This window comes from Chaetomium tenue (assembly GCF_020726465.1).
Source record: "Chaetomium tenue strain MPI-SDFR-AT-0079 chromosome Unknown F5144scaffold_7, whole genome shotgun sequence".
In the NCBI taxonomy this organism is placed as follows: domain Eukaryota; kingdom Fungi; phylum Ascomycota; class Sordariomycetes; order Sordariales; family Chaetomiaceae; genus Chaetomium; species Chaetomium tenue.
This window is the reverse complement of record NW_027117335.1, coordinates 772,522-786,402: the sequence shown is the minus strand read 5'-3', so window position 1 is coordinate 786,402 and position 13,881 is coordinate 772,522. Positions and strand designations below refer to the sequence as shown.

The following is a 13,881-nucleotide window of genomic DNA, read 5'->3' as shown; positions in this document are numbered from 1 at the left end:
ACAGGTACGAAAAGATCGCCACACTGGTTTGTGCTTCGATTCTCCACCCCGCTGTCCTGCTGTGGCTTCGAGCTCTGTCAATTGCAGTTGTTGTGCACAGGCCACTCCTTCGCCTATAAAACAATGGTCGACCGCACCCCATCTTCCTCCTCTTCTCTTCTTTCTTTCCTCGCCCTTCGGGGCATTTGGTCAATTTGAAACGATACAGAGAAGATTAGCATGGCCCCTGCACTAAGGATGACACGCTACTCAAAGAGACGCTACCAATTTTTTCACTATGATCGCGGCTGCAGTCGCGACATGGAGAAGAAGGTCTTGGTTGTTTGGTTTCCGGTCTGCCATGGCGATGCTGGTTCACCACTCCGTCATGGTCAACTCCGACTTAGGTCGGCTCGCCACATGCTCTGAAGCCTGCCGTCCTTCTCGATTAGTCAAGCAAGATTCATTATTATCATTGTTTTATTACTCAATTGTAGCGAAACGAGACCATAGTTACAAACTCATCACAAGAAAGATGTGCGACATGACCTCCAGGTATAGTCATCTGCAAGTCTTGTTGGCATCCTTTGCCATCTCCGACTCTACACCCACATCCCAACCAAATTACACCTGCGCCTCCTTCGCTGCCCTCGTCGCAGGGCGTTATTTATGCATCGAGATTTTGTAGCGGGATGTCGTCGTTTTGGGCACGTCTGCGCTTCTTGCTAACATCCACCCATCCCATGCCGAGCGATGTGATCAAACCCAAGCCGCTGACACCGGTGGCCAGGTAGAAGACGCGGCTGATCGAAATGGAGAATGCTGCCAACACGCCAGGCAGGTCTTGCTCTTCGACAATGCTGCGGAAGCCGGTTGCCCCGGCAGCGATGATTGCAGTAACATCGACTAAAGGCGCCTGTTTGGGGAGCTCGGATTGCAGGCTCCCATGAAAGATGGCGTCGGATATGGCGAGTGTGATGGCAGTACCGAGACTCTGTACGAAGATGACGACCGAGTTCCCCATGGCGAGGTCGGCTGGCGACAGAGCGGCTTGAACTGCGAGGATCGCCTGCCCTCCATAATTAGCATCAGCTGCGGCTGGTGTAGTGAGGGTTGCTTACCATTGGCATGCCAACACCGCGGCCGATTCCGTTCAGAATTTGATACCCAATCCATTTGCCGGTGGGCGTGGTCGGGGAGAAGGTCGAGTAGAGGCCGTTAGAAATGGAACCGATAACGGCAGCAAGCATCGCAAATGGAATGACATATCCTGTCTGTTGCACTACCATACGTGTTAGCACGATGTTGTGGTCTGTCAGAATAGTGAAGGGCGCTCACCTAAGAACCCGGTCAGGGAAACCGCGACCAGCTGACTGAGGATGCTGGGCAGCACGTAAACGCCGCTTTTCATGGGGTCGGCGCCCTGAATCGCCTGGAAGTAGAGAGGCAAAAAAAAGGAGGCGCAGAAAATGGTGGTCAACAAGAAGCAATGGGTGAGCGCACCTGACCAGACCGCCCTTACCCCAATGATGGAGAAGGGGATCAAGGCTTCATCTCCCCGATACCAGTCCCAAGCAAGCCAGAGGAGTCCTGTTGCCCCCGCGCCACAGAAGAGCCCTATTATGGTCGGAGAATCCCATGCGTGCTTGCTACCGCCCCAAGACAAGGCGAGTAGGAGTTGGATACAAGCCGGGGCGATCAAAGCAAAACCGAGCAGGTCAAGTTCGCGGTGGAGCCTTCGCAGTAACGACCGCGGGTTTGGTTTGCTGTATTGATCGGGGATCGGGAGGAAAAGCAGCCCGAGGGCGAGAAGGCCGCCGACAGGGAGGTTGATGTAGAAGCACCAGCGCCACGTCACGTAAGAAGTGAACGCGCCGCCCAGAAGCGGGCCGATGGCGATGCCGAGTTGAGCGACACCCATGAGCATCGCAGTCAGCGAGGCACGCTTCTCCAAAGGCACAGCAGAAGCCGTGATGGTCAACCCGCCACTTATAAGGCCGGCGCTGCCAACGCCAGCGACCGCACGCCCGGCGATTAGCATCCTGGAGGACACTGCCGCTCCACAGCATAGTGATCCCACTTCGAAGATGACTAGCGAAGCCAGAAATGAGGACTTATTACTGAATTTGTCGTAAACCCTACCCCAGAGCGGTTGGAGGGTTGCGTTGGCCAATTGGTAGATGGTTACATACCAACCGACATCTTGCAGCGATCGGAATTCGTCCGTGATACGCGGGACCTAAGTCGCACGGGTCAGAGTCAGTTTCAAGAAACGGCAAGGGTGACACCAACTGCGGTCGCGATGATTGAGGTATCGAGCATCATCAAAAACATGGCCAGGACGAGCAGGATGGAAAGAGCGACGAGCTTCACACCGGTTACCCATTGCTCCCCGTTCTTAGCAGCGGCAGAGGTTCCTGCCTCCGAACCATGGCTGGCGCGATGGTGTGAGAGCTCGGTCACTGATGGCCTTGGCGAGGATTCCTTTTCCTCATTTCGCTGCGAATAGGCGTCAACATCGGGGGGCCGCCGTGTCGCCGACCGCGCAGTCGGATCCATGGTCTAGGACGTGTGACTGCGCAGGGTACACATGCAGCAGCGGGGTAATTGTTTGTTAGCTTCGGAAATCGAGGGATAAGGGGAATATTTAGGTGAGTTCTGGATGGTATTCGAGAAATCGGGGGGTCGGGTTTGGGGGTTGAGTGTTCAGGGAATAGGTAATTGTTTCTCTTAGTCAAGTAGGCTGGATCGCAACTTCCCAAACCACGGCATTCTGGTGCAGGCACTGTACTGTACTGTGCCGGCGCTCTTTTCTTCCATCCCTTCTCATACGGACAATGTAGGCATTGGGAATTTCTTTGCTCCTCAATCCGTCAACGGCAACAGCACGCAACAAGGCAACGTGTATAATCTCTAGTGAATCCTGGGTGGCACGGTGCCTGCGTTTGTTCGGAAATGAGTGGCATATAACTGCCACAAACAAAAGTTGCCTTTACCGCTGTTCATGCCATCCCCACTCACCCTTAAGCTTCCAGTGTTTGCCGTGTGTCCGACCAAGACTTCATCACCGCATTGCCAGCCAAGGGGGATTTGATGGTAGACGGGAGGCCCGCAACCTCGGGTTGGCAGCAAGGATATATGTGATAAAGGTCCATTAATCGTATGCTTTATTTTTTGACATTTTAGTGATAGGGAAGCCGGTCCGGCTCATTCACCCATTTCCTAGCCGCCGAAGCACTAGCGGTCGTTTGTTTGGTGGTGGTGTTGAGCGTTGATCCGACCAGTTAAGGTTTCTTGGCATGGCGTGGCATGATCCGCAATGGACCCTAACCCTTCTGCCGACTTGGCAAAGAGGGACCGAGGCATCCGAGAGGGCGCGAAAATGGATCCATGGATCTTGCCGCGTTGACTGGGTTCGAGGTTTCCGACACTGCAGGCCTGTCCGGTCCAATCTTGAACTCATTGATGCAAGAATCTTTCGGAACCACACTCGCTCGAGAGAAGGGAAACTGGAACACCAGCCGCCTTTTTTTCTTTTACCGCCTGCGCCGTCGATCAAGTGCAACCAGTTGCATTGCCATTATCATCGGTTGTATCACTGGGATACAGACCCGGCATGAAGGCTGTCTCATCTCACATTTTCGGACTTCGAACTGTCTCGTCTCATCTTCTTGTTCTGCGTCACGGCATCCAACCCTAACCCTCCCGCGTGACTCGCCAGGGAACCGCGATGGAATCCGACACCACTGGGGCACCAAATGGCATGCCGGCGCCTTACGGGAGGGCCTGTACGAATTGTGCTCGTGCTAAGTGCAGGTGTATTTACCGGCCTGGCGGAACAGACTGTGAAAGGTATGGATGATACCACTCGCTTCTGGTTGTTCAACGACGCCAGAACCAAGCGTGTTCCTCCACTATTCCATTATCTAACAGAGAGCAGATGCCATCGGCTAAGGAAAGAATGTGTGCCCTCAGTTACCATCCGGAAGCGCAATGGTAAGAGGGCTCATGTTTCCCGCGCTGCCCAGCTGGAGGCAAAGCTTGAGGATCTCGTCACCCTGCTCCGGCACCAGGCCACCCCGACAGACAAAGGGCCGCCTCCCGGCGACGGGGCTGGCAATGCCGCCACGGGAACTCCTACCCTGAGCTCTCGCTCAACGATGAGCGAATCTGAAGAAAGTACCCCCCACTCGGCTGCTCACGTTATCCTACCGGTTCAACAACCCGATCGTGGTCCTGGGAAAGACCTCCAATCCCTTGACCCCCGCGGCCCTCCCCTCGGAAGTGCTTTCCAACCCCCAGCTCGGGACTTGTTGGCAACCCCAAAAGAACCACCCTCCATGCCCTCTTGCATATACCAGCCGAACCCTTTCGAAGCTGCCGAGGACCTCAACACGTTCCGCAAGTACATGCTCATCTTCCTGCCCCTGGTACACTTGCCTGTCACCGTGACGTCCGAGACGCTCAAGGAGTCGCATCCGTTTTTATGGTTCAGCATCATGACTGTGACCTGCAAGAATTCGGATCGCCGTCTTGCCATGAATGAAGCGGCAAGAAAGTTTCTGGCCCAGAAGATGGTCGTTGACCACGAGAAAAGCCTTGACTTGCTTCTTGGCCTGATTGTCATCATGGGCTGGTGAGTTCCTCCCCGATTGCAGGCTTCATTCATATTGACAGTGCTGACTTGTTTGATCTGGTAGGGCGCATTACTACCTCAACAAGGACAAACCAATACTCTCCGTTATGGCGTCTCTCGCCAAGTCTCTGGTCTTTGACCTGTCCCTGAACAAGCTCCCGAGCGAGTCATACGTCTCTTCTTGCTTGAAGACCCCGTTACACCCGCCCGTAAAGGAGAAGACTCTCGAAGAAAAGCGGGCCGTTCTGGCATGCTTTCTTGTTACCTCACAGTGAGTTTCTGACGATCTTCTATTGCAAAGAGACCGACTAACATACGCAGGATATCTCATTCCATCAAGCGGATAGACGCGCTGGCATGGACACCTCATATGGACGATTGTCTGCAAACGCTCTCGCAGCAAAGAGAGTGGGAAGGAGACGACTTACTGGTGGCCCAAGTCAAAGTCCAGCTCATAGCCGACCAAGTGACTCGCGCCGCGTCCCAGTCTGCGGATGGCATTCCTCCAGGCTACGTTCGCTCTGCGCTCCGGACTCAGCTGCAAACCATGAGAGCCCAGCTTCCGCTCCACCTGCAGCACAACGACACTATCCTCAGCCACATATACTACACTGAACTCGCCATCCACGAGCCTGCCATCGCTGAACCAAAGCCGACTTTTAACCCCATCATGTCCGGCATGAACCGTTATGAGGCGATGGAAGCATGTCTCGATGCTGTCCGAGGCTGGTTCGATAGGCACTTTTCTATCCCTAGCTATGTCTACATTGGCATGACATTTGCCTACTGGTGGAACCTAGCCCACTGCCTCCTCACACTGAACAGACTCTCGATCCTTGACGAGTCGGCTTGGAACCGCCGCGCCGTAAGAGACCGAATCGACCTGCTCGCCACCCTCGATCAAGTCAACGCCGGCTTTGACGAGATCGCAGCGCAGCGACGGCTCGATACTGGCCCAACAGTTGACGACGATCCTTTTTCCAAGTTCTCCAAGATGGTTCGATCGATGAAGGCAAACTGGGCCCCTGAGCTCGCCGCAACTGAGGGAAACGCGGGCTCGAGCGCACCCACGGCGGCGGAAGCATTTATCGATAACAGCGCCGAGGGGTTGAGTGTGCCGTTCTTTCAGCCAGAAGATGGAGAGACGTGGATGGCTGGTCTCTCCGGGCTCTTTGACATGAACTGGGACGCATAAGGTGTCATTCGATACCGGGCCATCCAGGACACTGGCACCGGCTGGAAACACAGTAAACGGGATTATCATTGCTGGGGTATCTCGACGCCTTTTAATACACGGACACAACAAGCCCGCCGCCTCATACAATTATGCGCCTCACCCTCATGGCATTTCAGCGTGGCTGCGCCGTGCGGGCGGCTCTCCCTCGACGATAACCATCATCGACGGTACTGGCGGCGGCGGCGACCCAACCAGCTCCGCCACACGCGGCCCGCCGCCAACATGCGACACGCTCGAGAAGCTCATAGCGCGCGCTTTATTGCCCCCCGGTATCAGAAACGCCGGCGGGCCAGGACTGCTTGGGTCGGGGTAGTACGACGAGACCCGCGACTGCGGATGCTGTCCCGAGGTCAAAATACTGCTTTCAGGCCGGTAGGGCGTCATAGGCGACACGGGCAGAATCGGGCCCGGCGACGGATACACGGTGAACGCGCTGACGGGGCGCGGCTCGCCCAGGTCACCCCCTAACCATAATTGCGGCCGCTGTTGCTGCTGCTGTTGCGGCTGCGGCGACAAATACCCCCCCGGCGCCCCAAACGCCTGGCCACCGGGCATCGTACCCGCAGGCGGCACCCTAAACGCCGCCTCACTCCCACTCCTCCCCCCCTCCCCCAAATCCTGCTCCCCCACCCCCCTCGCCGCATACCCCACCCCCTCCCCATACCCATACCCATACCCATCCCCATCCCCATAATCATCCTGACCCCCTCCTTTAGGAGGCGGCGGCGGCGGGGGAAGCATCTTCTCCCCTCCCCCTTCCTCCATACCGCCGCCCTCCATACCGCCGCGGCTCCGGCCCCCCCCGCCCATACTCCGCGGGTAGTCCCCCGTGACGACCGCGCCGCGGATCCCGCCTTGCCGGCGCCGCCATAAGAGGAAGGCGATGGCCGCGATGATGGCCACGCCGGCGACGGCGGCGGCGGTGATTCCGGCTGCGGTGCCGGGGGAGAGGCTGTTGTTTGTTGTTGTGTTGGGTTGGGGTTGGTTGGTGATGGTGTCGGTGGCGGTGGTGGGGGTTGTTATTGTTGGGGTGGTGGTGGTGGTGGAATCGAGGGTTGGTCGGCGGTTGGTTGTGTCGTCCTCGTTGTTTTTGTTATCGTTGTCATTGTCGTCGTCGTTTTCGTCGTCGCGGTCGTTGCTGTCTCTTGTGGGCGCTGGTTGGCGGCTGTTCTGGGTTACGGTGCGGGTGATTATCCGTCGGACGGTTTCCATGTGTTCACGGGCGGCGAGGGTTGCGGCATCGCTGTGGCGCGGCGCGAGGTCCTCCGGCTGGGTTTGGACGGGACATGTTAGCGGGGGACGAAGGGAGCATTGGGGAATGGGCAGACGCACAGCTGGCGCCGTTGAGGTGGTGAACTGCCCGGACGCAACTCCAACGCCCGCGGCGGCCACGGTTAGCAGAGGGAACAGGCCCCGCGCTGGTCTCATTGATCAGGTGCCCTCGCGTCAAGCTCGGGGGGCGGGTTAGTGCTGCTCTTCACGACAGCGTCAGCCTTCGCGGCTGCATTGTTTGTCACTGGCAGTGGGTGGGAATCAAGATAGCGGTGCTTGTGTATGCAATCTCAAAAAGGTCAAAGACAAGACCGAGGCAAAGTGTGGACGAGGGGGCAGCAGTTGGTCAACACCTATAAGAGTGGCTGTGTGGAATCCTCCATGGTGATGAAAACACTCTGGCCCGCGGGGCAGGGCTGGTCACGGCCGTCAAGTGAAGTGTGTTACCGGCCACGACTGGCCGACCACCAGCGAAATCGAAATCTTCTACTTCTCTTCTACGGAATAAAAGTCAACTGGGGCGTGGTGGCGGGGTTTTGAGCTTGTGTGATGGCTGTGATCCCGTTCCGTGGCACCTCCGTGCTTTTCAACCCCGCTGCCGCACTGCTGGAAGTGATGGGATTTGGGTTTGCCCGTTGCACGTGTTGAAACGCCTTCTCCTGGCCAGACCTGGGTTTGTGTGTCTCAGGTATGGTCCGTCGGCGACCGGGCGGTTGGCCGGATAAGTGGGGCGTTCGGAAGACCGGGTACGGCCCGCCCAGTGGGGCTACCAGTCCGGCTTACTCGGCGGGAAATTACACATCTCGTGATCTTCTTTTCCCCTTCCCAATCAATGTCTTCTTTCCTACTTTTACCATGAGCCGTCAGATTGTCGTGTTACTCGCGCCCGTGTCACGGAGTACGAAGGCCACCTCCCTCTCTGGAAACAGAACCAAGTATGTAAGGTTCAATTGTGTCCTCGTAAATTTGGGGGCTGCCGTTGTTCCTTTGGCGGTTTGCTTCCAGAACACGACCAGGGTACTTCCTAGGAAGATGTCAAATGACCGGCTGGAATGTGCCGCCCCACCGGGTAGTTATTGCTTTCTTTTCTCTCATTGAACAGACGGAAGGACTCCAGGTGGGTGATGAGCCACTTCCTGGTTTCTTGGGAAATTTGCCAAAAGGGAAAGGGCAACGGCGCGTGCCGGTCGCCGGTGTCAAAATATGATGTGAGGCAGGTGCAGGCGAGACAGCAACCGCATCTCTGGGAGCCTGGGGGCCGTGGCAAGCAAGCATTGAGAACGTGGGACCCGCGAGTGAGAGCTCAGCGCGTCGAGTCAGGCCCACTCTCATCCCTGAGCTTCCCATGCCAAGCTCTTGCCGATCTGCAATTTGCCCCAAGCTTCTGCAAGCTTGCATTTGTGCATTGGGGCCCTTGGGGGATGCATCAGGGTCCGCGCCAACTTCTTCTTTCGATTGTCATGTTCGGGGCACTTTCCTCTCCCGTCTTCAGCTTCTGACGTTTTCGACCACTCCGTCTTGGATGTCGCCTGTGCGTACCAAAAACGGGTTATTTTATTTACTTGAGCCTCAATGCGCTAGGAGCTCCCACCCCTAGTGTGTTGTGAAGCTCCCACTGCAACAATTCGGCGCATACACTTGGCTGAATAACCTCCCGAAGTTGCAGCAGCATGGACGAGACTCGCCAGAGTAGGCCGAGCGGCCTCCCTCGTCCGTCCAAGATCCCCGTGCAAACATCGAAGCTCCCGATCCCACGCACGAACTCGATCCGAACCTCCCCATCGCGGGAAGGCCTGGCAACCGCCGCCGGGGCAGGAAGCTTGCGCAACCCGAAACTCCGGACCGCTGCTTCGCGCGACCAGCTTGCCCCGTCGCCTAGCACTCCCACAGGAGCTAAGAGCCGTTCCCCGACCAGCACTGCTCCTTTGCGTGCCGTCTCATCACCTCACAGCCGGGCGGGTTTCAGTCAACCCTCGGGAGACAATACACACACGGGAATATTAACACCGAGATCGTCAGCACAATCTTTAAGGCCAACAAGAGGAGGCACCCAGGCAATTGGTCAGGCTGCGAGGTCGAGCTCGGCGACTACGGGCTTGCTCCGCCGTCAGTCGTCGCAACAATGGATCTCCGCAGCAGCCATGCCAGAAGAGGAGCCTAGTTCAGGGGAATCCGGGACCTTGATGGCGGATGGGACGACTGCTAAAGACACTGTGCCAGAGTCTCCCTCCAAACTGGGGCCCTCGCTTGCAGAACGGACTATGGAGACGCTCTCTCGTTTGCCATCCTCGCCGTCCGTAAAAGGAAGAGACGCGCCGTCGTTTTACGACCCGACCAGCGGAAGGCCGCCCTCGCGCCCCGGAAGTAGGACATCTCGGCCGGGATCTAGCCACCAGTCGGACACATCAAGCGGGCGACCTAGGACCGGTAGCAGGCCCGGTTCTAGCTCCGGCTTGGAAGAGTCTATTTCCAGTTTCCGCTCCCAGATTGCCACATACGAGAACCCGCTGTCCCCCATCGAAGGCACGCCTTTGAGGAATCGGCGTAGTATCCAGTCTTTCCAATCGCCATCGGTGAAAGCCACCCCGTCAAAGCAAGGCCGAACATCCATGTATGGGATGCCGCCTCCTAGCGCTATTGCCGCCCCGCGAACGAGGACTCCCAGTCCGGGAAAGCGTGGACCCGAAGTCTCGATTCCCAAGTCCACCTCCAAGACTCTGGCCCCGCGACCGCCAACTAAGCGGCCTTCGGTCAACGGCTTGTTCAAGAAGCCGTCACAGTCCAAGCTTGGCGGGGAGGCGCCCAGAAAAGCGTCCCTGGTCTCACGTGGCTCGTCCGTGGCGTCTTGGGATGGCACGATCCCTTCCAGCGCGTCTGTTGCGTCGGGCAGCACGGGGATCACCGCGGACTCGGCTGAGCCCGGCCCAACGCAGAAGAAATCGTCGGCAGCTCTACGTGAGCAAATTGCCAAGGCGAAAGCGGCCAAGAAAGCCGCGTTCCAACAGGCTTCTGCTGGTGCTGCGGCCGTCTCTGAGGATTCTACTTTGGTGCCCACAGACTCTAGCTTTGACTTTGGCCTATCCAACGATCCGTTCAACCAGAACCGCGATGACAAGTCACAAGCCAAGGTACTCCAGACCCGGCTTGGTACTGCGAGGACAAGCGGCCGACTCAACATCGCTGCGATGGGCCTGAAAGATATCCCGGCAGAGGTCCTTGACATGTACAACCTCGAATCCATCGGCCAATCCGGTAGCGCATGGGCCGAGAGCGTGGATCTCACCCGCTTTGTCGCGGCCGACAATGAATTGGAGATGCTCAGCGACTCTGTGTTCCCAGACGTTGATCCACAGGAAATGGCCGAGGACGAAGACAGCCAGGGGAACATTTTTGCTGGCCTCGAGACGCTGGACCTGCATGGTAACATTTTGGTTAACCTACCGATGGGTCTGAGGCGCCTCGCTTTCCTCACGTCCCTCAATCTGGTTCGTAGCAGACCCATGGCATTCTCGGAAGACATGTTGCTAACCTTTGCTAGTCGTTGAACCGGCTGTCGAATAGCTCCCTCGAGGTGATCTGCCATATTACCTCACTGAAGGATCTTAAACTTGGGGGCAACCTCTTGTACGGCCCGCTTGACCCGTGTTTCTCCAACCTGGCGAGCCTCGAGATTCTGGACCTCCACGGCAACAATCTCTCATCGTTGCCCGAAACCTTCAGTCAGCTCTCGCGTCTTCGAATATTGAACATCAGCGAAAACGGATTTGAAGAGTTGCCCTTTGCACTGCTGGCTGGCCTACCGCTAAGGGAGCTAATTGCTCGCAAGAACCAACTCCATGGCACGCTGATCCAGGACACTGTCGACGCCCTGCCGACGCTTCAGACATTGGATGTGGCATCCAACCAGCTCGCCCATATTTGCTCCTTCGGCAAGACCGTGGCAATGCCCGCCCTGCACCAGTTCTGTGTTTCCATGAACCGACTGCAGTCATTGCCTGATATCAGCAGCTGGGCCAGTCTCCTTACCATCGCGGCCGACGAGAACAACATCAATGCCATTCCGGAAGGGTTCACCGGCCTCCAGCAGCTAAAATCAGTCGATTTCTCTAGCAACGACATCCGCATTGTTCCCTCTGAGATTGGGAAGATGGAAAACTTGGTCAACCTCCGGCTGAGCGGCAACCCGCTGCGCGAGAAGAAGTTCAGCACCATTAGCACAGATGAGATGAAGACCATTCTCGCCCAACGGCTGGAGCCATCCCCCGAGGAGGACGAGCAGCAAGCCCAACCGGCGCCTGGTGGGGCTAACGATGAATACTTTACCGCGGACGATACGACGACTAGTATCGCTGCCGGCGATGATGACAGCCGCTCAGAACTGGACAACTTTGCTACGCCACCAACCTCTACGCCGGCCTCGCCAGCCCGGGCGCGCTCTCAAACGGCCTCATGGCCCGTCAAGTCCGGCGGCGTCATCGATCGCTCCAACACGCAATCGTCCTCCCTCCACCCGGTCATCTGCTCCAAGCTCGCCACAGCCCACAAGATCCACGAAATCCAGCTCCACCACAACCTCTTCGCCGCGTTCCCCGAATCCCTCACGTTCTTTGCCACGACACTCACCGCGCTCTCGCTCGCCCACAACCAACTGATTGGCGAATCGTATCTCGGCGGTGCCAGCGGCAACGACAGCCTCGAGCTGCCATCCCTCAAGGAGCTCAACCTCGGCCACAACCACATCACCGGCCTTTCCCCGCTCACCACCCACCTCCGCGCGCCACAACTGCAAAAGCTCGACATCTCCTTCAACCGCCTCACCGCCCTGCCCCCGGCCACCACCTTGCGGGATATGTTCCCCAACCTGACCGTGCTGCTCGTGTCGAACAACCACCTGACGGACCTCGACCCGGAGACCATCAGGGGCATGAAGGTGGTGGATGCGGCCAACAACGATATCGCGCATCTGAATCCGCGCATCGGCTTGCTTGGCGGGCAGCAGGGCGCCGGCTTGGAGAGGCTGGATGTGAGCGGGAACCGGTTCCGCGTGCCGCGGTGGAATGTGCTGGAGAGGGGGACTGAGGCGACGCTGAGGTGGCTGAGGGGCCGGGTGCCGGTGGCGGAGATGGGGGCGTGGAAGGGGGAGGAGGGGGAGGATGGGGAGGATGTGGATTAATCTATGGGGAGGGGGTTTGGTTGTGTTGTTTGTTTTCTTTTTTTGGGTTGGGGTACTGCTTTTTGTTTCTTCGTTTTGGTTTCTTGCCGAGGGTCCGACGTGGTCTTTCTTGCCTGCTTCGGCCTTCTAGCGTTTTTCGTTTCTTGTATTAATCTTACTGATACCAACCAGTCTTTTTGTAATAGGTCATGGTTGGATATGACCCCTAGTTCAGGGGCTCGATGCCACTATGCGTTTATGTTGTGGAAGCATTCAAGATGCGGTTGCTGTATTGTTAGCTTGGGATAGAGGGATTGGTTGGGGCAGGGTTGGACAAGAGGGCTCAAAACGGGCCAGGGACATCCCAGATGGAAAGAATAATTGAAGACAATTCCATTGTTGCCTGTTGTGGTGGTAGAATATAGCAAGTGCCACTGTCCTTTCTCGCTTGTCATGGCAGTTTAGGAAAAGGCAAGAACTTTGCAGAGTCAAAAACAGTCCTCTCCAAGCAGTGTCCCCCCCAAGCTCACCCGATATCATTGCTCAGACAGACACTTACCTAGGAATATCACTCGCACTCTCCAACACGTTAAATGACTCCCCTTTTCACGGCCTAAACGAACAAATCTGGAGCCCCCCGGCCAGCTCAATACCCCCTTGATATCACCAACAAAGCCAACAGCATCAACTCCCTCACACACCACACGCACATCAACCCAACCTCCAACCAGCCAAAACACCCCTACAACCAACCCAAACTAAAGCAACCCAAACCAAACCAACAATGGAGCGCCTCCGCTACACCACGACACCCGCCACATACCCAAGCTGCCCAGCCCCCACAACCATACCCGCCCTCCTTCCCGACCGGTCGTTGTCATCGCCATCGCTAACGGACCCCTTACGCGCGCATATGGCCAGAGAAGAACAACCAATAATAACAACAATAATAACATCAACAATGATCATAACAATCACGGCTCCAGTACCAGAACCAGAACCAAAGATAACGACAACGACAACGACAATGACAACGACAATGACGAGGGGGAAGGGGAAGGGGAAGGGGGAGGGGAAGGGGGTGGACAGGCCTGCTGGGAAACCGCCCCGGATGAAGTCGATCCCGGCCATGGTGATGCTCGTGTGTTTTGTGGTGGTTGGGCTGTTTGTGGTGGTGTTTTGGGGTTGGTTTGGGATGAGGGTTGAGGATTTGAGAGGGTTTGCTGACTCGACGGTTAACTGGTTTAGGCGGTTGGTGGGTTGGTGATGGTGATGGGTGATGGGTGATGGGTGATGGGTGATGGGTGATGGGTGGGGTTGGGGTGGTTTGGTTTTTAACTACGATGGAGTGTATGTTTTGCAGTGTTGTTGGTAAGGGGTGGTGGATGGCCTAGCCGGCTTTCTGGTATGGTTATGGTCGGTATTCATCTGCAGCGAAACTTCAGCATTGGCTCGTTTTTGTTTGACAAATCTCTTGAGGTTTGGATGTTGCACTACTTAGGTAGGCGACCTGAGCTCTGGACTTGTAGTGATTCAAGAGAGCAGCGCCATGTCAATTGAACGGTCTTTGACGGCTTTCCCTGTGGGCAGTGAGAGAACGCGATG

At 56.7% G+C, this 13,881-nt stretch overlaps 5 protein-coding genes across 5 annotated transcripts; 3 read left to right on the top strand and 2 right to left on the bottom strand.

The window, feature by feature from the left end:
- Nucleotides 1–527: 527 nt before the first annotated feature.
- On the bottom strand, nucleotides 528–2,864 carry F5144DRAFT_385038 (major facilitator superfamily domain-containing protein). The gene is made up of 4 exons (XM_066784655.1): nucleotides 2,272–2,864; nucleotides 1,483–2,218; nucleotides 1,101–1,261; nucleotides 528–1,048 (listed from the first exon to the last, which is right to left on the bottom strand). The coding sequence occupies exons 1-4, from the start codon at nucleotides 2,536–2,538 to the stop codon at nucleotides 647–649; spliced, it is 1,566 nt and encodes a 521-aa protein (XP_066638732.1). The 5' UTR covers nucleotides 2,539–2,864; the 3' UTR covers nucleotides 528–646.
- An 873-nt stretch (nucleotides 2,865–3,737) lies between these two features.
- On the top strand, nucleotides 3,738–5,810 carry F5144DRAFT_498850 (uncharacterized protein; the record flags this gene model as incomplete). The annotated part of the gene is made up of 4 exons (XM_066786291.1): nucleotides 3,738–3,831; nucleotides 3,940–4,615; nucleotides 4,680–4,886; nucleotides 4,937–5,810. The coding sequence occupies 4 exons, from the start codon at nucleotides 3,738–3,740 to the stop codon at nucleotides 5,808–5,810; spliced, it is 1,851 nt and encodes a 616-aa protein (XP_066638731.1).
- A 314-nt stretch (nucleotides 5,811–6,124) lies between these two features.
- Nucleotides 6,125–7,280, bottom strand: F5144DRAFT_633433 (uncharacterized protein; the record flags this gene model as incomplete). Its single annotated transcript, XM_066792543.1, has 3 exons — nucleotides 6,125–6,147; nucleotides 6,212–7,121; nucleotides 7,185–7,280. 3 exons carry the CDS (start codon nucleotides 7,278–7,280, stop codon nucleotides 6,125–6,127), a joined length of 1,029 nt encoding a protein of 342 aa, XP_066638730.1.
- Nucleotides 7,281–8,794: 1,514 nt separating this feature from the next.
- F5144DRAFT_499564 (uncharacterized protein) lies at nucleotides 8,795–12,297 on the top strand (the record flags this gene model as incomplete). Its single annotated transcript, XM_066786333.1, has 2 exons — nucleotides 8,795–10,609; nucleotides 10,663–12,297. 2 exons carry the CDS (start codon nucleotides 8,795–8,797, stop codon nucleotides 12,295–12,297), a joined length of 3,450 nt encoding a protein of 1,149 aa, XP_066638729.1.
- On the top strand, nucleotides 12,261–12,774 carry F5144DRAFT_585634 (uncharacterized protein). Its single transcript, XM_066789707.1, has one exon. The coding sequence runs from the start codon at nucleotides 12,301–12,303 to the stop codon at nucleotides 12,583–12,585; it is 285 nt and encodes a 94-aa protein (XP_066638728.1). The 5' UTR covers nucleotides 12,261–12,300; the 3' UTR covers nucleotides 12,586–12,774.
- The last annotated feature ends 1,107 nt before the right edge of the window (nucleotides 12,775–13,881 follow it).

Excerpts from the sequence above, each read along its gene's own strand:
- F5144DRAFT_585634 (XM_066789707.1), top strand. The coding sequence starts at position 12,301 with ATGGGGAGGGGGTTTGGTTGTGTTGTTTGTTTTCTTTTTTTGGGTTGG.
- F5144DRAFT_385038 (XM_066784655.1), bottom strand. The coding sequence starts at position 2,538 with ATGGATCCGACTGCGCGGTCGGCGACACGGCGGCCCCCCGATGTTGAC. Across the intron at positions 2,219-2,271 it reads CCTCAATCATCGCGACCGCA|GTCCCGCGTATCACGGACGA; the intron begins GTTGGTGTCACC and ends CGTGCGACTTAG. Across the intron at positions 1,262-1,482 it reads GGTAAGGGCGGTCTGGTCAG|TGCAACAGACAGGATATGTC; the intron begins GTGCGCTCACCC and ends CACGTATGGTAG.